We start from the raw sequence: 24,361 nt of genomic DNA, 5'->3' as shown, positions 1-24,361 counted from the left end.
AGAGATGTTCAGTACTATAGTCAATTTTTTTTAGTGAGGCAGATTTGCACAGAGTCACAGGGGTGCCCTTTTAGCTCGGAGAAGTTCCCTGATAGCTGATTGGTTGGAAGTATTTTTGTCCGAATACTTCCGACCAATCAGCGATCAGGAAACTTTTCCGAGCGAAAAGGGCAGCCCTGCAAGTCGGGGCAATTCTGCCTCACTAAAAAAAAATTTGACTACAAAGTACTATAAATACTTTTATACCTTTTCCTGACTGAATCGATAAACCGTTTGTGCTTCAGAAAATAATTGACTTGGTCCAATTACCATTATGTTGAGCAGGTTAACATGAGTGTTGTCTCATAGATTTTCTGTTATTTATATTATTGATTTTCAATTGCTTTTATATTATTTCTTTTTCTTATTTTTTTTTTTACTTTATGGTTTGTGCTTTACTCTTTTTTTTCACAAATGGCTGCATACTCTCATGCTTCTGTCATTATCTTTTCCACCAAAGATTTTAACTAAGATAATGATACTGCCTCATTAGTACAGTGTTATCTTGTTCAAATATTTCCCATTTTCGTCTAAATTTACAATATTTCTCATCAAAAGGTTTTGGGAAGCATGATCTCTATGATACTTCTCTTTCAATCTTATATGATAATAATAGTAATAATAACAATAACAATAATAATGAAAATAATAATGATTCCAGACCTCTTAAATCTACGTAAATGGATAATAATCAGCAAAAGGCAAATCGTTTAGATTTCTTTATTTTTGTGAAACAAGGTGTACAAGATTTGCAAATATATCTGTAATATTGAAAGAGAAACACAGAATCGTGGACGTGTGAGATACTCCATACCTTGGGTCAAAGGAGGAGAGACAGAATCCTATATGGATAAATGTATATATATAAGTATATATTATGCTCCAAAAGCTCTATTAGAACACACACTCTCTCGCTCTCGCGCTCTATCTCTCTCTTCGAGTCACATTTCGTCTCGGAGAAAGACTGATAAATATAACAATTTATTCATTTATATATTTTTTTTTTTATTAAACTCACTTTTACCCGCCAACCTCTTTTTACCCAAAATACAGATATAAGCGTCGCAGCAGTGCAGCTTTGATAAGGAAGGCGATGTGAACATTTACAAAGCTTGGAAATAATAATGATAATAATAATGATATTAATAATCTGAGCTTTGTCTTTTTTATTTATTTATTATACACGGCGGTATATTTCATGTTTATCAATACTTCGATTGAAGAACCCGATTTCTCCGTTCATGGTTGGGCAGTCTGTTATACTGTACAGTTCCTATATAAAATTAAATCATCAGTTATTATATATATATATATATATATATATATATATATACATATATATATACTGTATATTTATATATATATATATATATATATATATATATATATAATATATATATATATATATATATATATATATATATATTTGTATGTATATATATACAATAAAATTACATATATTCATATATGTATATATATGCATATATATATATATACAGTATATATATGTGTATGTGTATATATATGTATATATACATATAATATATATACAAATATATATAGATATATATATATATATATATATATATATATATATATATATATATATATACATATATTAATATACATACTGAAAACTTATATGGGTAAAGACTGCCCACCAAATCAATTCAATGCAACTGAAGCTAAGTTTTACAACTATTCATGTCTGAAATCAACAGAACTCCTTAAGTTTAATCTCAATAGTCACTCTATCACAAGCGAAGAAGACTTCTCAGAAGTCCCAGAGCAATTGATTGGTGATTCTTGTTGTTATTGTTGTTTCGCTTTGCCATAACTCGCAGCTATATAAAAATATTCTTAAGCCCTCGAGATGCACACATTACTGTCTTTTGATTCTGCACAAGGAATATTTCTTGTTTGGAAGAGAAAAGGAAGGATCAGATTGTATCTCGTCCTCTATATACATTTATATATAAACCCCCCGTTTTCTACGAGACGGAGAAGGTTCAAGGTATGACTACGTAAATTTTCTAGAACCTCTTTTTTTTTTTTTTTGCTATAATTTATCTCTTGGTTTTTTATCCCTTTCATTTGCTCACTGACCTTTACATTCCCTAATTATTCTTAGCATTTGTATACACCTAATCAAGTATTTTGAAAGCTTTTTGTTGGCTATGTCCTATACTGAGACGCCAACATTTAAAAGGACTTACATGACGAATCTTAGAGCTTAAGAAGTTCCTTTTCCGATTTGTTTTTCTTCATACTTCAGTAGGATTTATTTCGCTTCTGGGACTTCTGAAACTTAGAAACAAAAGGAATCTCTTCCTTCTCCTGTACTATTTAAAAGCTTTCTTATCATTCACTTATGTGCGTGCCTGTATGCGCATTGAAAATACGTGCTTGTATGTATGGATGTTTATGTATTTACATATATTAATGCATATATGTATATATGTTTGTTTATACGTATTTACATATATGCAAACACACATACACACACATATATAAATATATATATGTATATATATGCATGTATATAATTATGTACATACATACATATATACTGTAGATATATATATATATATATATATATATATATATATATATATATATATATATATATATATATATATATATATATATGTAATATACATACATGATCGTATACGTACAGCATATCAAATGTATACAAGCATGCCTTCAAATATATGAACCTAGAAGCTTTTAAATCATAGTGAGATTATGAAATTTTGATTTATATGCCAATAGTAGATCAAAATGACAGGGAAACCTAAGAAGCGATACTTTTAAAATCTTTTATCATTTCAGAGAGAGAGAAAAATAACAGACTTCTTTTACACAGCAGGTAAGTCATTCGACGTTAGCAAAGCTAAAAGAATAAGGTAATGATTCCAAATGTGAGTTGGTATTCATTTTGCTTATTTGTTTATTTTGTTTATTGGTCAAAGAAAGGGAGGCTTAGGTCTTAGGCCTGCATTTGTACACGCACAGTTTAAAAAAAAAAAAAAAACATTATCTATAAAGGATGATGTCGTGTTGATCAGTGAGCTAAAGAGTATTTTCATAAGCCAACTAAAGCCTTTAATCAAATTCTCGAGGCATTTTTCTTATGATGTGAGAAGTTTCAAAAAATATAATTTCAAACCAGTAAAAATTATAACAGTGATATACATATTTATTCAAACTTTAAATAGGTCTGTCTATTACAATATTCTTTATAATGATTTGAGGTTTATATCATAAACTTCTTATGTACATAAACTAATGTGTGAATCAAGTGTGTGATGACAGGCGATCGACGTAGAGTTATCCATATTACTACCCAAAAAAAAGGAAGATATGACAGTGTCTCTTCTGTGATTGTCCTTTCCAAAAAAGGACTGTTGAGTTGTGTTTCCTTCCTAAGAATTATAGAGAATGATAGAAATCTTTAACAGGAAAATCTCCAACAAGGAAAAAATTGAAAATGAGTCGACAGATCATACAAACTATATATCTGTACAAGGAGGCGGGGTTGATGGGGAGGGGGTGTGGGGTGGGGGTTAGTTAGCGGTCGTTGAACCATTCATATGTTTAACACCACGTATAATAGTCACTGGAATTTATAATAGCCTTTGGTCGACGGCATTAGTGTCAAACGTCATCATTCTCAGAAGTACTCCAATTCCAGTCCTCAGTATTCATCCCCCTGCTTCGATCCAAAGGTCAGCGCTCTTCCAGGTGAGACGTCATCCATTGTCCTGGAACGTTTCTTGGCTGGAATGTCCCTAGGCTGGAACGTCGTTCCTCGGCTGGAACGCTCCTAGGCTGGAACGTTGTTCCTCGGCTGAAACTCCCCTAGGCTGGAACGTCGTTCCTCGGCTGGAACGCTCGTAGGCTGGAACGTTGTTCCTTGGCTGAAACTCCCCTAGGCTGAAACGTAGTTTCTTGGCTGGAACGCCCCTAGCCTGGAACGTCGTTCCTCAGCTGAAACGCTCTTAGGCCATCTTGACGCGGTTCTGGCTTCTCGCCAGCTTTGATCTCGACGGACTGTGAGTCTTCCAGTTTTTCAACAGACTTCTTTAGCAATAAATGACGCACACTTTAAATGTCTGGAGTACCTAACACTTTCATAGTTCATTTTCTACTGGAACCAAAATAACTGTACTAAATCTTTAGTCATGAATGGTGCCTGATAGAACTGAATCTTCTCAACCCTAGAAACCAAGGAGGGGGATCAGCTTGAGGACATCCTATGCCTAATAATTTGGCTGCCACTTTGAACAACATTTTAGTTCGTTTTTAGGGGTTGGGGGGTTTGGGGGGCATTGCAGGACCTGAGGCACACTCCTCGTCTTCGTCCTCCGCTTGTCCTGTCCTCCTACAATAATATTTTTTGTAAGAAGTCAAGACATGTTTCCTACCTGGCATAGGATTATTAATAATCTTGCACAATCTGCCTTATACATAACATTAATCATAATAATAATGATAAGCAGAAAAATTCGATATCTAAAGTTTAAATTTGTCTTTTTGGGAAATGTTCTTTGATATAAATTCTAAAAAGACTTATTTTTTCCTTGAATGACTGACTGTGCCAATTACTAATTCAATCTCAGTAAAGCTATTTTGCTGAAAACTACAATGGAACCTTATAACGAAGCTCAGGACTTCTTATTGCTAACGAGTGCTACTTAATACATATATATGATATATATGTGATAATATAAGTATATAAAGTGCAACAGAAATGATTATGGTCTGAAACATCCGGCATTTCAACTCCAGTGCCTACGGAAGGAGCAGCAGCAATCACAAGCTTCTCACATTTTGATTTTTTTTTGTATTATATCTTATAAAAGAAAGGATTAAAAATAAAAAACTCTAAAAAACGTTCGGCTTACGCATTAAGGATCCTTCCCTAGGCAGTGGGTGACCGGAGGCTGTGATACAGTATACTTAATAATGCCACAATACTCTTCTTTTATTATTAAAAATGACCGTTGCATCACAAAATGAGTGTGGGCTCAAAGTGGTGAGAATTGATATGCACAACTGCTACTGCAGGACCAGATACCAATCGACTGACGACTCTCTTTTTGTTAAACTTTTTTGTTTTTGAAGAAGTCTAAAAGAGATTCTTCTCCCTCGAGGTCATCCTCGAGGGCAAAGAAGTCCCGACTCCTCTCTATTTGAAACACCTGATTCATGGACTTCTAAGTGCAGTAGATTTCATGCTGGCAATCTTAGCACAGGGTTATCCAACTACTGTTCCCTTTTACAGAATATTCGCCAAAGGCTTCACAGCCAAAGGATTTATGTTGACAACAAATAGAAACATTTGTGATCGCCTTTCCTTACTAAATGTCATGTGTAAACATTATAGATAAATATTATTTGTGAATGATTCTGTAGACGTTAGATTCATGGATTTCATCGGACCATTAATAATGAAGAAAACCTTAATTTTTCAAGACTGTTTAATTAAAATTTTCATGGGTATTACTGAAGATCATGAATACTCCACAACATATAATTTCAACCTTTTACTAATTGACCTTTTATTTTGCAAATGGTCATGTAAACTCCATAAACATGGGTCATAACAATCCAAGCATTACAGAATCTCACAGCCGTGGTTCTTGTTCATATACAGAGGTTTAAATGCAAGTTATTATTTTAGCATCCAAGCTACTCATGATTATGATCACGTTTCTTCCTTGATAAACATGTTTTTTTCATCGATGGAATATAATATAGAAGTTGAAATTAAAAGCTGAAATATATATTAATATGTTAGTAGTATTGAATTACATTTGGGATCATATTAGGAAATTTCTATTCGTTAACCAATTCTTGAATTGAAATTGTTCACAGTTATTAGATTGATTATAAACTATAAATCTTCCATAGATTGAAAAAAGTGAAGATATTAGACGTATAGGTGCTAATGCTGTGACATCTACTTTGATATGATCTACAATTTCTTTGATAACTCTTAAGTAAATACACTAACAAATATATAAATACATATATGCATCCATGAACGTCCATCAATCAGGGTCAACATTACTTCTGTTCTTGTTTATTGTACAATTGTACAAATAGGTACAAATTTATTTCACAGACTTGTGTCTATACCAATTTTTTTTGGTTGTGTACGCATGAGTATTGACATCTACTTTGATATAATCTACAATTTGATAAATCTTAAGTAAATAGACTAACAAATATATAAATACATATATGCATCCAGGAATGTGCATATATGCATCCAGGAATGTGCATTCATTGCACACATTACATTGAGCCCAGAGGAGACGTCAGTTGATTGCCATCAGTACCCCACAATCATTAAGGAAACCTTTTTTAACATTTTTTTTTTATTTTAATAGTGATTATCAACAGCAATCTTTGAAAGCTCACAAAGCTTCGTAAACAGATGAGCGTTGTTTTCACAAGTAGATCGTAGGCCTTAATTTTTTTTTTTTTTTTTTTTATAATCTTCACTTCGACGTCACATGATAAACCACTTGCCTGTTTCAGCACTTTTTTGTTATATTTTTTTTTCTTTTTTAGTTTTAGCAGCTTCTAATTACTCATCTACATTTCTCTTATTTTTGGGGGGGTTCTTGTCTTATACTTATATGTAAATATTGAAATGAAAGAGATTGAAGGTTGAATTATGCAAAAAAACTGTTCTCATTTACAAGTGAAGTCTGTTTCTATAACGACACTTCGTCGAGCCACAAAAGACACATAAGCCGCCTTCTTCTTCTTCTTCTTCTTCTTCTCCTTCTTCTTTATTCCTCTTCTTCTTCTTCTTCTTCTTTTGAGTCGATTCAGGATACACAAGAGTTGGCCAACTTGAATTTTTCTTCTTATTTAGTATGCTTGAGAATTCTTTGTAATTTCGTCCACGTCTTTGGGGGGAGATTCATCAGATCTCATAGAGCTTATATCTTCCGAAGGGTGTTTCTTCAACCAGTCACGGTTAACAGGATAAAGTCTATGACAGGTTAAAAGCTTTGCAGTTGTTGAACCTAATTAGTTGGTCTCATTATTGTATTTAAGATGATATTGAGATAAACACAACCATGAAGTCTTTAGTGCTCCTATCTTCTGCGATAGAAATACGTTTACATCACATTCAACATTTTCTCTCTTTTTCACAAGAAAATCTCTTCTTCTCACCAGCTGAAAATTTCGTGTTCCAGAAGATGAAAGCATTGCGATGTAAGTTTGAAAATATCCAACACATTAAAAACATCACATTTAACAAAACAAAAAATTCATATTGTCTTATTTTTTATATTTTGCATATTCTTATAAATAGTCTCTGCAGATATTAGCTCTAATGATCTTGATTCTGCCTAGAGATTGAATCCCAGATCAGGCGCCATATTGAAAAAAGAAAGAAAAAAAAGAACAGGAACAAATGTATGGTGAGCTCCTCTGAAAGTCACGAGTTTGGTACATCTGCGGAATGCCAATCTATCATATTTGGTCAGTCTAATAATCATATTTCTGAAGCAAACAATTGCGAAAGTAATCCTACAAGGCTATTGTCATCCAAAATAATCCCTAAGAGTTTGGCAATAAAATATTGCGGAGGAAAAACAATGCAAAGAATAATGGCATTCACGAGATTTCACCAACTTCAGAATTGCAAATGTGTGCTCTCCCATCCATTCGCTTCTTCTTGTTCTTCTTCTTTCTCCAAATATGGGGACGTGGAGCGTTGACAGGCATTCCTGAGTCATACACTAAGTGGCACACTAAGTCATAAAGCTAACTTGGAAATTGCTGATTAAAGTTACTAGTTAAAAACTGATGTTGTGTCTGGTAAATCTCTACAACTGCGACTCACATTACATATGAGAATATCATTACATATATTTGACATATATACATGTATGTATTTATTATATACATACATACATTATATGTACATACATATATTGATATATAGAAGTATATATATCTTAAGATTTGTTAGTTCCTTAAAATTACTGACAGGTTCATAGCACCCAATAATATTGGTCTTTGGCTTTAATCTAATCATAATTCTAACGATTCCTGTACACTCTCGATGCCCTGATGGTGAATCATCATCTTGGCAAAGAAATTTCCAAAACTCACACACTTCTTTTTTTTTTTTTTTAGAAAAAGTTCTCAGTTGTCCATTCCATTAACGTTCTACGAAATGGCTTAAAAGGAGACGTGAGTCTGTATATGAGTGTCATGAGTAGCCAGCAACAAATATACAGCTTCAGATCGTGGAAAAAGGAAAGCATCTCTGAAGAGAAGATACTCCATCATCATCATCTTCTTCTTGTTTTTCTTCTTCTTTCAAATCTTTCTCTTCCTTCGAGTTGAACTGTAGAGTCTACTTCAAAACGGACTGACAGGAGGGATAGTCGAAGAGAAGGTGAGAGAGAGGGAGAGAGAGAGAGAGAGAGAAAGAGACATAATAATGATAAGTAGCTAACTCAAGGCTACAGCTTGGCAGTAGATTTTAGTGTGGCGTCCCTCGTGTATCCTGAACGGTTGAGTGTTAACTATTCGTCATCCGACAAGAGGTCTTTCTTGGTCTTCTTCTTACTTCTGCCTTCTTGGGTGTAATGCGAGAGTAGGTCTATCGGCAGAGGGAATATTATGGTCGAATTCTTCTCAGCGCTGATAGCGTTCAGGGTTTGCATGTATCGAAGCTGGAAAAAGTTAAAGGTTAAATTGGGCATTAGAAAAGGTTTGTTCTTGAAATGGAAAAGTTTTTCAATTTCTTTTTTATTTATTTTTTTTTTGTATGTTAGAAGTGGATAGAGAGATCTATTGTTTGATTGTATCATAAATATTTTTTTTGGCATCCAATCCAAAGTATAATTTAATCGTTGCTTGATTTAATTCCATGTACATATATTTTTTTTTCCAGGCGGGAAATTTAGAAAATCACTCTCCTATTTTTAAGAATTTGTTTCCACGGTCAATTTTGGCTGTAAAAAAATTTTTAACTGAAAAAAATATTTAGAAATGAGTACTGTTTTGAATTCTAACTTTTAAATTTCCAATGTTTGTGTCTTCCACTATCGCAATTTAATCAAACTCTCAGGTAGGTTATTTACTGAAGATATCAATTTGGTTATTTAAAAGGTACTTAATGCTAACCTTAACTTAATAGGCAGAATGTATAAGATAAACTTTACAAAGTTGTCTTTCATGCAAAGGAAATGTTGGGAATTATAATAGTTAGCATGCTGCTTTTCCTCTTGCAAGAATATGAAGAAGGTTTTTTCCTCTTGCAAGAATATGAAGAAGGTTTTCTTTTGTTTTCATCCTTTTTTTTTATATATTTTATTCATTCCATTATCTGCCTTATTTATTTGTGTCGTGTTTAGCACTTATTTCTTCCAAGTTAACGTAACCAGAGATTAAATCTTCAGTGAAATTAGCAGGTTACTGAATATTAGCAAAAGTCTACATTATGATCCAAGGTACCTACAATATCTACCCACAAAAAACATGATAAATCTACTGTTTATTTTGGAAATACGGAAAAAATAAAGAGCTTTGTTTGAAAATGTATACTGTATTGTATATTTAAAGAAATGATAAATTAAAAAATATCACAATGCTCTTATAAGGTGTTCACAAAATGCTCCCGTACATGACCACGATGCCATGATGAGACTAAAGTAAATGTTATCGGACCAGTCAAGATAGCATACTACGGCCACACCATGCCTGTTTTTTTACACTACACACTTCAACAACTCGTGTTCTTGGGATTCACAAAACCAGATGGCTGAACATGCATCTTAGAATAAAAAAAATAACAGAAAAAAAACAGTAATTATCATCACCAAAAGGGAAAGGGACATATTTTTCTTTTTCTGTAAAATCATATTCTTGTTCAAATTTCCACTCTTTAAATGACTGTTTTTTTTTTGGGGGGGGGGTGGGGGGGGGGGTGGGGTTCTATCCATATACTTATGTTCTTGGGATTCACAAAACCAGATGGTTGGTCATGCATCTTAGAATACAAAAAAAAAAAAAAAAAAAAAAAAAACTAATCACCACCAAAAGGGAAAGGGACTTTGTTTTCTGTAAAATCATAAACATTCTTGTTTAAATTTCCACTCTTTAAACGATTTTTTTTTTGAGGGGGTGGGGTTTCTATCCATATACTCAGGTTAGGAGATAAAGTCAAAAATCATATCAGGGGAGAGGCAGAGCGCACACTCGCTCCGTCTCCTGAACGAACTACTAAATGGTTGTATCCACTGTTATTTCTGGCACAAAGAACAACAACGTCAGGTGGAATATTCAACACAGGTTAGTCTACCTTTGTACTAACATCAACTACAAATCAATTGGTTATCTACTTCAGGACACTAATGTTAAACCTCTCTACAGTAACTGTATGAAGGTGGTAGATATTGTTAATGACAATGGGAGCTAAATGAAAAAATGGTGTTAAGGTTGTCGCCTGGCCTCGTTCGTCTGTTACTAAAGAAAAACTAAAATCGTGAGGGAAGGGAACTATGATGACAAAAAACTGGAATATGTAGGGACGTGTTTTCCTAAGACGACACGAGTGGATTATAGTCCTGTTAACATTTGGACGATTTTGTTTTTTACATAAATTCTGATTCCAAATTGATGGTTAGATAGTTTTGCAATTGGATTTGATAATGATATGATTTCGGATTTGAAACTGATATGAAATTCATTTAGAATAAAAAATTTTGACTCGACTTTATAAGCATTTAAAATTGACCGTTATCTTATTTCAGAAATAAAATATTGAAATTGTTCGGTTTGATAATACATTTTTTTTTTACCATTCTGAAAATAACTTTAGTAGGTGACTAATGAAATTGTTCGGTTTGAGATTAAAGCTTTTTCACCATTCTGAAAAGAACTTAAGTAGGTGACTATTAGAATTGTTCGGTTTGCGATTAAAGTTTTTTTTTTTTTCACCATTCTGAAGATAACTCAAGTAGGTGACTATTAAAATTGTTCGGTTTGAGATTAAAGGGTTTCATTTCACCATTCTGAAGATAACTTATACAGATGACGTAACTGTTAATAATTTTGGAAATGGAGGCTACGCTTCATTGAAAACTGCTGTAAGAAATGGACGAATATTACTTTGCAAAATATGCTTTGAAATTTAGAGACTGTGAATAACTCATAGAAGAAATTCATGATCTAAAGCCATCCCTATTTTCCTTAGTACCGTTTAGAAAATCTGCCCTATTTAATTGTTGACAAGACTATATTGATAGAAATTCATATTTTCTATTGTTACGTATTCTATAGTCAATTCTTTTTTAGTGAGGCAGATTTGCACCGACTCGCAGGGGTGCCCCTTTAGCTCAGAAAAGTTTCCTGATCGCTGATTGGTTGGATAAGATAATTCAAACCAATCAGATAGCAGGAAACTTTTCCGAGCTAAAAGGGCACCCCTGCGAGTCAGTGCAAATGCACCTCATTAAAAAAAAATTGAGTATAGTACACGCCTTGTGTCTTATTGAGACATGTATGCATATAAACATACATAAAAGTATGTTTATACGTATGTATGTTCATAATCCTGTTACCACATGTGTTAACAGATTAAGTTTATGAACTGTGAAGAAAACTTGATGATATATTCAGTATTATTTGTATGAATTATTACCCTCAAAAACATTTTCAAAATTTTCCTGCTACCAACAGCCAATCACCATAAGTATTTATGTTTATTTGTTCTAGTATATATTATAATTTTTTTCAACTACTTTTTATCTACACTGTTAATACAGACCGTAATTTTAATAGGAAGTTCTCCGTAAAAATATAGTTCTCAGCCGTACTTCAGTAAAATACAGGCGGCCGTAATTTCTACCCTACTTTGTTATTATCTTTTACGGGTTGGTGACCGTAATATCTCTCCTTTACGTCAATATATCCGTTTTTAAAACGGCAAATGACTGGGAACATTTATTCCAGGATTTTTACCGTTTTTTACGGCAAATTTTTAACAGTGTACGTTTCTGACTCGCAATTCATTGGTCGGGAGTTCGAGCCCTGCTTGTAGCTCAAAAATTCTTTCCACTAGTGTTCAAACCTCACTCTTCCTATCAGCAATGGATTGGGGTTGGGTGAGTTTGTGGGGTCTTTCAGATCTACCTCCTGAGGAGTCTCTAGCCAAAAGTTCAAACTTGCAGCAAATGGTTTTTTGTTGAACAGGCTGAGATATGTCATTTTATTGTTTATATATAAAGTATTTGTTTTAATGTTGTTACTGCTTTTAAAATATTTCCTTTTAATTGTTCATTACTTCTCAAATTGTTTATTTATTTCCTTATTTCCTTCCCTCACTGGGCTATTTTTCCCTGTTCGAGCTCTTGTGCTTATAGCATCCTGCTTTTCCAACTAGGGTTGTAGTTTAGCTAGTAATAATAATAATAATAATAATAATAATAATAATAATAATAATAATAATAATAATAATAATAATAGAGGAATTATGAAAAAAAATCTTTTCATTATGAAAATTCCTTTTCTATATTTGCATCCACTGTACACATTTAATTTTAAATGTCCTCAAATCTCGATGTGCTATTGAGCTGTTAAAAACTTTGGGGTATCTTTATTTATATCATTGTTTATCTCTTTAAATTTTGAGTAGATGTCGATAGAATAAACTGGTATATATAATGAAAAAATCATTTTAATTTAGTAACACTCCAAAAGATGCTATTCTACATGGTTGTTTTTTTTTTTTTTTTTTTTTTTTTTTCCACCAGTAGATGAGTTCTAAGGTTTATTTGGGCAGTTCGCCTTTAGGTATTATTTCAGTGATGATAAGTCCATTCTGACCTTTGATTGTCTTTTTTTTCGATAACAAAACAGGAAAAGTCCTATGTCTTCTCATTTCTGAATGGCAAATTTATTGGTATTTCAGATTATTATTATTATTATTATTATTATTATTATTATTATTATTATTATTATTATTATTATTATTATTATTATTAGCTAAGCTACAACCCAAGTTGGAAAAGCAGGATGCTATAAGCCCAATGGCTCCAAGAGGAAAAAATAGCCCGGTGAGGAAGGGAAATAAGGAAATAAATAAACTGTATGAGAGATAATTAATAATTGATAAAATATTTTAAAAACAGTAACAACTTCAAAACAGACATTTCACATGTAAACTAAAAAAAAGACATGTTATCCTGTTCAACATAAAAACATTTGCTGAAAGTTTGAACTTTTGAAGTTCTGCTCTTCCCATTAGCTTACACTGTTAAAAAAAACTACAATTTTAATCGGAAAATCTCCGTAAAAAATATACTGTTCTCAGCCGTATTTCAGTAAAATACAGGCGACCGTAATTTTTATCCTACTTTGCTATTATCCTTTACGGGTTGGTGTCCGTAATACGACTCCTTTACGTCAGTATATCCGTTTATAGAACGGTAAATGACTGGCAACATTTATTCCAGGATTTTTATCGTTTTTAATGGTAAATTTTTAACAGTGTAACTAGGAAATGCTTCTTAATTTTTAGGATTATTAGATTTTCTGCCGGTAAATGGCAAGACAAGAACGTTAAGGTGCTATTATAAGATATAGCCTATATCCAGTTTGAAAAAGGCTGTTGAATAAAACCTTCTGTGAGAATACACAATAGTTTGATATTTATGTAGCCGTGTAACATTTCAATTAGAGAAATATTAATGAAAATTTTCTCGGAATGTATATGTGTGCACATAAGGTTATGCGAAACATTTTTAGGTCAGCAAATGTTTTAAAATTCCTGTATAAAATTTTTCAAGTTTTGGATACCATTGAAATATCAAAGTTGATGATATAATTTATCCTAAAATTTAAAAAATCTGTAAAAATGATTGGGATCTAAAATTGTATAACCGTGCTCATATTGCCATTACTTTGTAATCACAATTTACCCGGTTATAGCCTCCACGTTATAAATGAGACTAAACATTTTGAAGGTTTAAAGGTATCTTGTGAATGGCAGAGGCAAGTGATAGAGCAATCCTCTACAGACTGACCATTTATACTTATGATCAACACCCAAAACCCCTCTTCATCCAAGCTAGGACCATTGAAGGCCAGGTAATAGCTGCTGATGACTCAGCAAGTAGATCTATAGACTCCTCTAAACTCCTCGTCCATAGCTTACAAGGATGGTGAGGTTGTGGACTCCACGAAAAACTCTTGAGCTTGGGCGAGGCTCGAACTTCCATCAAACAGATCGCCAGTCAGGGACGTTTCCTATAGGTTGCCACAACCCAGTTGTAGTCAAGATTTCAGAAATCTTTAATGGATTTCTCAGCAGATTCTAGAACTCTCCATTGTGTTCCTGTGTGATCTATCTATATGGAAATCAATGTGTATGTGTGATGATCTGTTAGAAATACAACTTTCGATTAGAGTACATAACGCAGATGAAATGTGTTCAAATACTGAATAGTACCCCTTCTTGTACTACCTTTTAGGATTCACGATTATGGCAGTGAAGAAGATATTGCTGATTCGTTTCATATCTTACCAAAAAAAAAAAAAAAAAAAAAAGTTTTTGAGAATTTTATTGTGATTAGACCCTTCTTTTTCCACTTCTTTTAAACTGGATGTTTTTCTCTCTATCCTGCTTTTAAGCTTTTGCGTATACTTGAAATTATTGGCCTATTTCTCTTTAAAGGAAACACCTCAGTTAGTTTAATGCCTGAATCATCGAAATACAGTAGGTGCCTGGGTACTTTCCCAGTCCAGTATTGCGATAAAGTTTGGAATCCTTAGGGTCGCAAAGCTCAACATCTGAGGAACGTAAGATGTGGACGTTGTATAAAGTACCAACTTTCTTCACTGCTTCAAAGGTGTTAAAATGATGGCTACCTGTCGTTATTCTTCTTGAGGATAAATTTCTTAGATTATAAAGTTCCAACTTTGCTCAGATGCTTGCTATTCAAAGAAATTTTGTTGGCTAGGTACTTTTCTAGTACAGGTAAAGTAAATCAAGTAGCCATCCCAATACCTTGTGGGTTAATCTCTTGAGACGAAGGACTCGGGTACTTCTCTGAGGATGAAACATGCACTAGGTATAAGCCCGAATAATTACTTTCGTAGACTTTCAACTGTTCCCTGTAGCCTGTTGGTCATCGAGGTATCCCCTCCCATCTGACATTAGGCGGCTAGGACAAGTTTGTTAGTTTAAGCCCAAGGCCAAGCCTTCATCATCCATTAATAACATCGCTTGGCTAGCACATTATTCCTCGAGTGAGAAACATCTAATTGTCGCCATTGGCTATGATAGACTGCTCTTAAGATCAGTTATAATATCACTACTTACTAGACAGGTCGTTGTTCCTTACAGAAGGCCACAAGGATCCTTATGTCCATAAAGATGATTTAACTCAAGTACTGAAGACATCTGTTTTACAATTTTTGATTTCTTGTGTTTATGTTATATAGTCGATGTCTCACAGGATGTAGATACAGGAGAGGGGGTTCCCAGCCCCCTCGTCCCGCCCCTTTTAGTCGCCTCTTACGACACGCAGGGATAACGTTGGCGCTATTCTAATTGTTTTTATGCCCCCGCGGTGTTTGGCTACCCCCAAAAATTGGGGGAAGTGCCTTGGTATATGTATGTTATATAGTATCGCATCATCATCATCATCTCCTCCTATGTCTATTGATGCAAAGGGTCTCTTTATTAAGATCATCCGCTAGACATCAGGAGTAGAAGCCGAAAAGACATCTCATCTAGTGCCTTCATCCCAATCCGTCAGTATCTAGGGACCTTTATTCCAGTACATAACTCGTCCAAAATGAGGCTTTTTTCTTCTTAATAATGAGAAATATGGTGAGTAACTTTTTCCACCTTTCCCTTGTTAGAGAGCTTCAGTACCCCTATTTATCTACTAAGATAGTACATCATCACACTGTCATCTTTCAGAGGCCTTCTGTTTTCTCTGAAGAGGATACCCGTTAAACAGTCTTCATCAAATCATTACAGATGAGGAACATTTTAGCTATGTTAATTTCTTCAGGCTGTAAAATTTATATCTTCTATTGACTACATTTCATAGCTATGTATTAAAGTTTGGAGAAGAATACAATTTTTTAAGAATAACATTAATACTAAAAGACTAATGATAAAATTCCAAAACATCCTTGAAGACTTAGAGTTCTGCGTCGCATATCCCAATCGGAGTAAATTCAGTTTCTTCATACTTTTCGCAATCGAAGTAAATCCAGTTTCTTCATACTTCTTACAATCAGAGTTAATCCAGTTTCTTCATACTTTTTGCAATCGGAAGAAATCCAGTGTCTTCATACTTTTTGCAACTGGAGGAACGCCAGTTTCTTCATACTTTTCGCAGTCGTAGTAAATCCAGTTTCTTCGTACTTCCCGAAATCGGAGTAAATCCATTTCCTTCATAATTTTTTTGCAATTAGAATAAATTCAGTTTCTTCATACTTTTGCAACTGGAGTAAATCCAATTTCTTCATACTTTTGCAACTGGAGTAAATCCAATTTCTTCATACTTTTTGCAATTGGAGTAAATCCAGTTTCTTCATACTTTTTGATAGCGTTCCACGGGGTGGTACATATACAAGGTTAGAATCCTCCAATTCATACTGTTGTTTCAAAGTTTTGTACAAGATCTTACCCTCTTTTACACGCTGGTTTCGAGTCTTATTAGATATATATGAAAGATTTTTTGCATCTCTTTATAGAGTTCAGGTGTTCAGATCAGACTGTATTTCTAGCATTACTATAGAAGATCAGTGCAATAATGTAGATCCTCCCCCTTTTGTAGATCTGCCGAAGATATTATATTCCTGTCGAAGGAGATAAAGTTCAGAGAAATATTCATTTATGAAATTCAAGAGCTTTCAATGGATTTTTACCTTTTGATGTTTTAGAAGAATTCTTCTTGCGACTACAGTTCACTCATAAGATTCTCGTATCTCTTATAGTACATCCGGCTTAGAACATTTATATAAGGTGTATAAAGAACAATAGGGAAATTAAATGTGGACCTCAAAAACAGACATTATCCTTCACTTTTGTCTTTGTCTCCTTTCCATTCTTTAAATTCATTCTTTTTAACTTTCTTATTCTTCATTATTCGCAACTATTCGAATTGAGACGATTTGAAGAGAGGACAATTAACAGGAATGGGGTTGAAAAATCAATTATAGCTTTTATTCACCACTTCAAAAACTACCAAGGATAAAGCATCAAGTCTGACTATGTGCAGTTCTATAAGCTTTATCAACAAACAATCAACAGCTTACTGCAAGTGGGGAAAGGCAATGCAAAAGTTGCAAAGGAGGAGACGCCAGTTTTATAACTGCAACATTGACGAGCTCTATGACTTCTACCTTTTTTTTAAAAAAAAACACATGGTATGCATTATGCTTCCATTTTCGTTGAACAGGTGTTATACGCAATGAAGGACACACACACTGAAAGCCTTGCCTCTTACAGACAGGAGATTCATAATCATGCCACCTTTACGCCTACTAGAAAAGGCAGAATGCTCCAAGATCAAAGATTTATATGCCCTAATACCTGACAATTAGATTTGGAATAGAATCAACCTACCTTGAAACAGACTTTTATATGCCATGTTGAACAGAAGAGAGCTAGATGTGAGCTTTCGTGCATGCAATCTTTAAGCTGAAATTGTTTCAAACTGCGTAACCCCCTCACTCACTTTCTTTCTAATCTGACTTTAGTAATCTGGCCATCTTAATCTGGCCATCTTATCACCCCGTTGCTTCCATCTTGACGTTCAACTCGGCCATCTTGAATTTCACTCCTGTCATTATAAAGTCTAATACAAATTACTCTCTTCATATGCTCATTATACTATCAATGTGTCGTGACCAAGTAATTATACAAATTTTCTAAAATAATTATGGATTATACAACACATTTCTTCCCCCATAACTCCATTTCAGGAGTCAGGGTGTTCATGTTGATTTGGAGGGATGATGCACTACCAATGTTAATTTTATTATGGATAGATTACTTTTAGGGGAATATTGAACCTATCCTACAGGCTTAGTTTTCTGGTACTCACAACGCGCAGCCAAACCGTTTATATAGCAGGGCAATTACAAATGACTAAACTTACCATTCTGCTTATTAGGAGATGCTACGGCCAAAGGTCATCTGTCTTACATCTTTAATAGAAAATTTTACACAAATCTTGGATAACTCTTTCAAACAATGTACAAACTTTGGGTATATTTTATGCCATTAACTGGAGAGGGACATAACAAAAAATTCAGTCAAGTAGTTTGGTAAACTCATGGCCAATATAATTTCCTACTCACCTGTCAGTAAAGAGTAGAGTTGGTCTTGTCAACGAGTTATTTTTTTATTGTTTCTTTCTTCTCGTCAATATAACAACTGTATTGTTAAGTCCAGATGTCATGCATTACCAATCTCTGTCTGATCGTTGCAAGTCAGTGGTGATCCTCGTTTATGAACGGGTTGTAGTATACACCATGGATAAAACAGTGTATTGTTTCTTTGTTTTAAATGAGTGCGCACCGATTGACATGATTTCAATGTGAATACAAACAAACGTGATTGGTTTAACTAGGTCCCCTCAAAAGTTCGGGAAGACCAACACATCTACTGAATCTTTGTGCAAAATCTCTCTTTATGTTTACACACGTAATCTAACAGACCTTGGTGGAATTTTTAGTGTAGCCATTGATTTAAAATATAACCTGCTACACCAGGATGAAAAAAAAAGCGAATTAAAACTTAGAAAAAAAAACCACACCATGCTATTAGTGTCTTTTAGTGATCCTGTCAACTACCAGTTCTCTCGACGGAACCTGGAATGTTAGATGGTGTCCAAGTTTCTAATGGTGCCAGTGTTTTATCAAGTCACTCTAAAACTTGATAAGTCTGTTCCACCAAGGTCGTACGTCCTTGTACCTTATCTATTTCCTGACGAAATAGCTGATAACATCTATGGGCAGAGGGAATATGATAGTGGAGTTCTTTTCGGCTGAGATGGAATTCAGAGTCTGTAGGTACCGGAGCTGAAACAAGGAAGGTTTACAATCAGGCATTTCGAATTTTGATTTGAGATGACATACAATATTTAAGAATAAACACTTCGGGGAAACTTTTATTTTTTCCATTGTGTGGAGAGCTGTTGCTGCTGCATCTGCATCTACTGCTAAGAGGGTTTCAACTTTCCTTCCTCTTGTTCTGATCTGGTGAGAAAAAGAGGTACCAAGGGGGCTGAGGTCACGGTTGAGAGCTTGACCTAGGCCTGTCACATCCGCCTTGATTTTAAAGCACATTGCCAGCCTGGAGGAGACCTACCAGTACATAGATTACCTGATACTCGAAGTTCTTATGCAACTGCTTGGTATTCAGCTGTTTTTCTATGTGTATACATCCATTCAACATTTTGCAATGCGTTGTCTACAAAACAGTAATATTAGAAATCTACGCATGGGTGCTTTTCTGCATACGTGTGCTTGCGTGTAGACTGTCAGCCTGTGCATACATAAACACATGGTATCATTTTCCTCAGAGGGTTTCTTCTAAACCTAGACCTATTACTAACTCCTTTCATCAACCAGCATCAAAGCCTGCTATGTTTCATTGGCTAAACAAACCTTAAGTGTTCCAACTGCCTATTTAGGATGCGTGTACATCTGTTTGTGGTGTTTCCTCCAGTAGCAGTTTCCCGCGATATAAAATAGCTGAGGACTTTTTAGTATTTTTACTCAGTGATCAAATGTGATGAAAAACTGCTATTTACAAAGACAGTAATGGTACGTATTTCAGGTCTCTTTATACCATACTGAACGGGATATCGGATTAATAAAAGCTTCGGGATAAGTTGAATTTGGGACGCAAATATGAACTGTCTTTCGCTATTCGTCAATAAAAAGAAACCTAATCTTGTGATTTTATTTTTATATTTTCCTCATTTCTTCTCATTCCGAACAATATGACGCCGTGAACTTATAGGATTTCATTCCAATTGCTGTTCTTTCGAAGTGAGTTTCACAAATCTTTTACAATTTATTTTGGATTTCTTATGTCATTAAGAATTATACTTTCATCCGTTCATTAAAAAAAATGCCTTTTTCATACGGTATTAGTGAATTGAAACCTCATTAGGGAGATTTCCTTATGGAAAATTCTTGTGAATGTGATATATAAGTAACCGAAATCTTAGTCTTCGACTTTTGAAAGTATAGTTTTACATTCACTAATTTTGTATGTAGAAATCCATTTCATTATATTTTAATATTATCAGAATTTTGATTCAGTAAAAAAAAATGCCATGGTTGACCTTTTTTTCTATTATTTTTTTTTTAATTGGTAGGTCTTAAATTTTATTTTCATCGGATGAAACGATTTATTGTTGCAGATTTTCATCAGATTTTATCCTAGTGTAAATCACATCTAACTCGGAAAAAACTTTTCTTCAAGAATAATTCAAATCATAATAAGAACTATCGGATGTAATCTCAAAGTATGTCTTTAAAGTTCGACTTAGGTGGAAAACTATAGAAAATTAGTCAGTTGGCACTGGCCAGTAAATCAACCTAGTCTCTATTCTGTGATTATTATTAATTTGAAGAAATTATTGAAAAAATAATAAGAATATGTATACAGTAATTTTAACGTTCCAAAAAGTCATAAAAAAATTAACGTCAAACAATATTTTATGGAAAATAATTTCAATAAACTAAAATTACGTATTTTTTACCTAAATAATTGATCGAATAAAAAAGATATTGGGTCCTAATCAAAGGTATATTTAGTTCGAGAAACACCAAACCTAATATTTAAACATGGGCTATTAATTAAAAGCTAAACCTATCAGTACTGCCTAATCGTATTTGAAAAGAATGACATTTCAGCTGACATACAATAAGGAATTTATATGAATTCTTTTTTCCAACAAACATATATACACACACAGAATGGCTCTAGATCCAGGGGAGAGTTGGGGTTGAATTTCCAGCCCTCGTTTAAATAATATATATATAAAATAAATAGATTTTAAATGGGTATTCCGTCTCACCTTTTTCGCCGATGAATTGCTAAACTTGTTCGTTACTTACATTTCTATTTGCCTGTTCTGATATGTATGTATATATATATATATATATATGTATGTATATATATTATTTATATATATATATATGTATATATACATATATATATATATATATATATATATATATATATATATATATATATACATATATATATTTTTACATACTATGTATATGTATATATATTATATATACTGGATATTTATATACATATGTATACATGCATACATACATATATATGTATATATATATATATATATATATATATATATATATATATATATATATATATATATATATATATATATATATCACCCAAGCAGAAAACTATGTCTGTGTCTCATGTGCTGTGAAGCAAAGATACTGTGATATGATACAATTATCTACGATCTTAATAGAACAATACTTGATCATGAACTGAAATGGCATGTTTGAACGCCTAGTACCAACAACACTGGAGACGAGGCTTTGTCTACTTTAAAAACATATGAAATGATTCAGTAAAAACTCCATAGTCTTTCTATTGGGCTGATAATCTCAAGGAAAATCGAGCAGTAGGCAAGATTAGGAAAACGATCTTAGCTCTATATCCCTGGACTTTCTGAAGACTAATATTAAGATTCTTGCGTGTGTTCCGTCATGGTAACTGAGCTTTGGAAGGGGGAGGGGGGAGCTTTTAAAATGAACATGACATCTATAATTTACTGATAAGGAACTGATAAGGAAATTCAACAACTTGAATACCATAGCACACATAGAACAACAGTGTTTTTTTTTTATTTCTTGTTTTTTAACAGGGAACAGATATCGCGAGGGTTTCAGTATAAGCATTGGCAGTTTAGAACCAACAAGATGACAGGTGATCTCAAGAGATGAAGTCTCTTCAACCTTACAGAGAGGAAAGGTGGAAAGAAAAGAGTTAAAAACACGCACGAGAACAGAACAGCCAACGTTTTTATTAAAAAAAAAGAGAATATTGAAGGTATTCTAGTGCTTTGTAAAGTGCTTTCAGTGCAATTAAGTGCTTTCAGTCACCAAGAGAATCAGTGATCAGTGAGGTGGTTTCCACGAAAGTCTTCCAAAATGGAATTAGAATTTTTTTTCCGCGATTTTAGATCAGGGTGCTCGTGTGTGACAGAGAAAAAAAAATGGATTAAAAAACCACACTTTTGGGGGTCTAAGGCGATTGGAATGATAATCAAAATATGTGTATAGGAGAGAAAAAATGTGGATGAATTGTGGAATTGGTATTCAGTGAATTTGCTGAACGTTAACACAGATTAAAAGCAACTGTCACCAGGAAGATTACTTTGAACATTTTTCATAAATCATCGTCTCATTTTTCAATAACCATCGTCTTATATTCGTTGTAAAACGTCGTCTGGAGATGCAGGTATGGATGGATGTCAGGTGCTTTTACTCTGTCAGGGCATTCACACACAGACAATATAATAGAGAGAAACTTTCTCATAATAAAAGTTGTACACACAAACAGAGCAGGAAATACTTTGTTTTTTTTTTCATCTTAGTTTTTTTTTTTTTTTTTCGAAGGATATCGTTTGGCTCGTTTGGCTCTGTCAGTCTCGCGGTTCGGAGTTTTTTTAAACATTGCCATGTTCAGAGCTCTCTCTCTTTGGTGGCGCTAATTTGTCTGAACGGGGAAAAGGTCTCGGTTGATGGAAAAGTTTGGTAGAGAAGGTCCACCGTCTAATTCGACTAGATATTGCATCAAATCTTTATGGGGACGCTTACACTTGGATAAATACTACGAGTGGAACAATTAAAACGAATGTAATTTCAAGGTCTCAGTAGATGAAAGAATTTAGTAGAGAAGGTCCACCGTCCAATTCGACTAGATATTGCATCAAATCTTTATGGGGACGCTTACTCTTGGATAAATACTACGAGTGGAACAATTAAAACGAATGTAATTTCAAGGTCTCAGTAGATGAAAAAGTTTAGTAGAGAAGGTCCACCGTCCAATTCGACTAGATATTACATTAAATCTTTATGGGGACGCTTACACTTGGATAAATACTACGAGTGGAACAATTAAAACAAATGTAATTTCAAGGTCTCAGTAGATGAAAAAATTTAGTAGAGAAGGTCCACCGTCCAATTCGACTAGATATTACATTAAAACTTTATGGGACGCTTACACTTGGATAAATACTACGAGTGGAACAATTAAAACGAATGTAATTTCAAGGTCTCAGTAGATGAAAAAGTTTAGTAGAGAAGGTCCACCGTCCAATTCGACTAGATATTACATTAAAACTTTATGGGACGCTTACACTTGGATAAATACTACGAGTGGAACAATTAAAACGAATGTAATTTCAAGGTCTCAGTAGATGAAAAAGTTTAGTAGAGAAGGTCCACCGTCCAATTCGACTAGATATTGCATTAAATCTTTATGGGGACGCTTACACTTGGATAAATACTACGAGTGGAACAATTAAAACGAATGTAATTTCAAGGTCTCAGTAGATGAAAAAATTTAGTAGAGAAGGTCCACCGTCCAATTCGACTAGATATTACATTAAAACTTTATGGGACGCTTACACTTGGATAAATACTACGAGTGGAACAATTAAAACGAATGTAATTTCAAGGTCTCAGTAGATGAAAAAATTTAGTAGAGAAGGTCCACCGTCCAATTCGACTAGATATTACATTAAAACTTTATGGGACGCTTACACTTGGATAAATACTATGAGTGGAACAATTAAAACGAATGTAATTTCAAGGTCTCAGTAGATGAAAAAGTTTAGTAGAGAAGGTCCACCGTCCAATTCGACTAGATATTACATTAAATCATTACGGGACGCTTACACTTGGATAAATACTACGAGTGGAACAATTAAAACGAATGTAATTTCAAGGTCTCAGTAGATGAAAAAGTTTAGTAGAGAAGGTCCACCGTCCAATTCGACTAGATATTACATTAAATCTTTATGGGGACGCTTACACTTGGATAAATACTACGAGTGGAACAATTAAAACGAATGTAATTTCAAGGTCTCAGTAGATGAAAAAGTTTAGTAGAGAAGGTCCACCGTCTAATTCGACTAGATATTACATTAAATCTTTATGGGGACACTTACACTTGGATAGATACTACGAGTGGAACAATTAAAGCGAATGTAATTTCAAGGTCTCAGTAGATGAAAAAGTTTAG

At 33.7% G+C, this 24,361-nt stretch overlaps 1 protein-coding gene across 12 annotated transcripts in view; it reads right to left on the bottom strand.

Annotated features, from left to right (window-relative positions):
* Positions 1-5,604: 5,604 nt before the first annotated feature.
* The window catches only part of LOC137618218 (band 7 protein AGAP004871-like), a 201,817-nt gene continuing 183,060 nt past the window's right edge, over positions 5,605-24,361 (bottom strand). For 5 of the 12 annotated variants that reach the window (XM_068348341.1, XM_068348340.1, XM_068348339.1 and 2 more), the window contains exon 7: positions 5,605-8,756. In XM_068348341.1, coding sequence (XP_068204442.1) covers positions 8,607-8,756 — 150 coding nt within the window. In that variant the 3' untranslated portion in view covers positions 5,605-8,606. Of the gene's footprint in view, positions 8,757-18,411; positions 19,135-24,361 lie in introns of those variants that run through there. The other 7 variants (XR_011039754.1, XR_011039753.1, XR_011039752.1 and 4 more) reach the window with 4 other exon arrangements.

This window comes from Palaemon carinicauda, chromosome 24, assembly GCF_036898095.1.
Source record: "Palaemon carinicauda isolate YSFRI2023 chromosome 24, ASM3689809v2, whole genome shotgun sequence".
NCBI lineage: Eukaryota > Metazoa > Arthropoda > Malacostraca > Decapoda > Palaemonidae > Palaemon > Palaemon carinicauda.
Note: the sequence above shows the minus strand (reverse complement) of the source record. Positions and strands in the feature narration are given on the sequence as shown.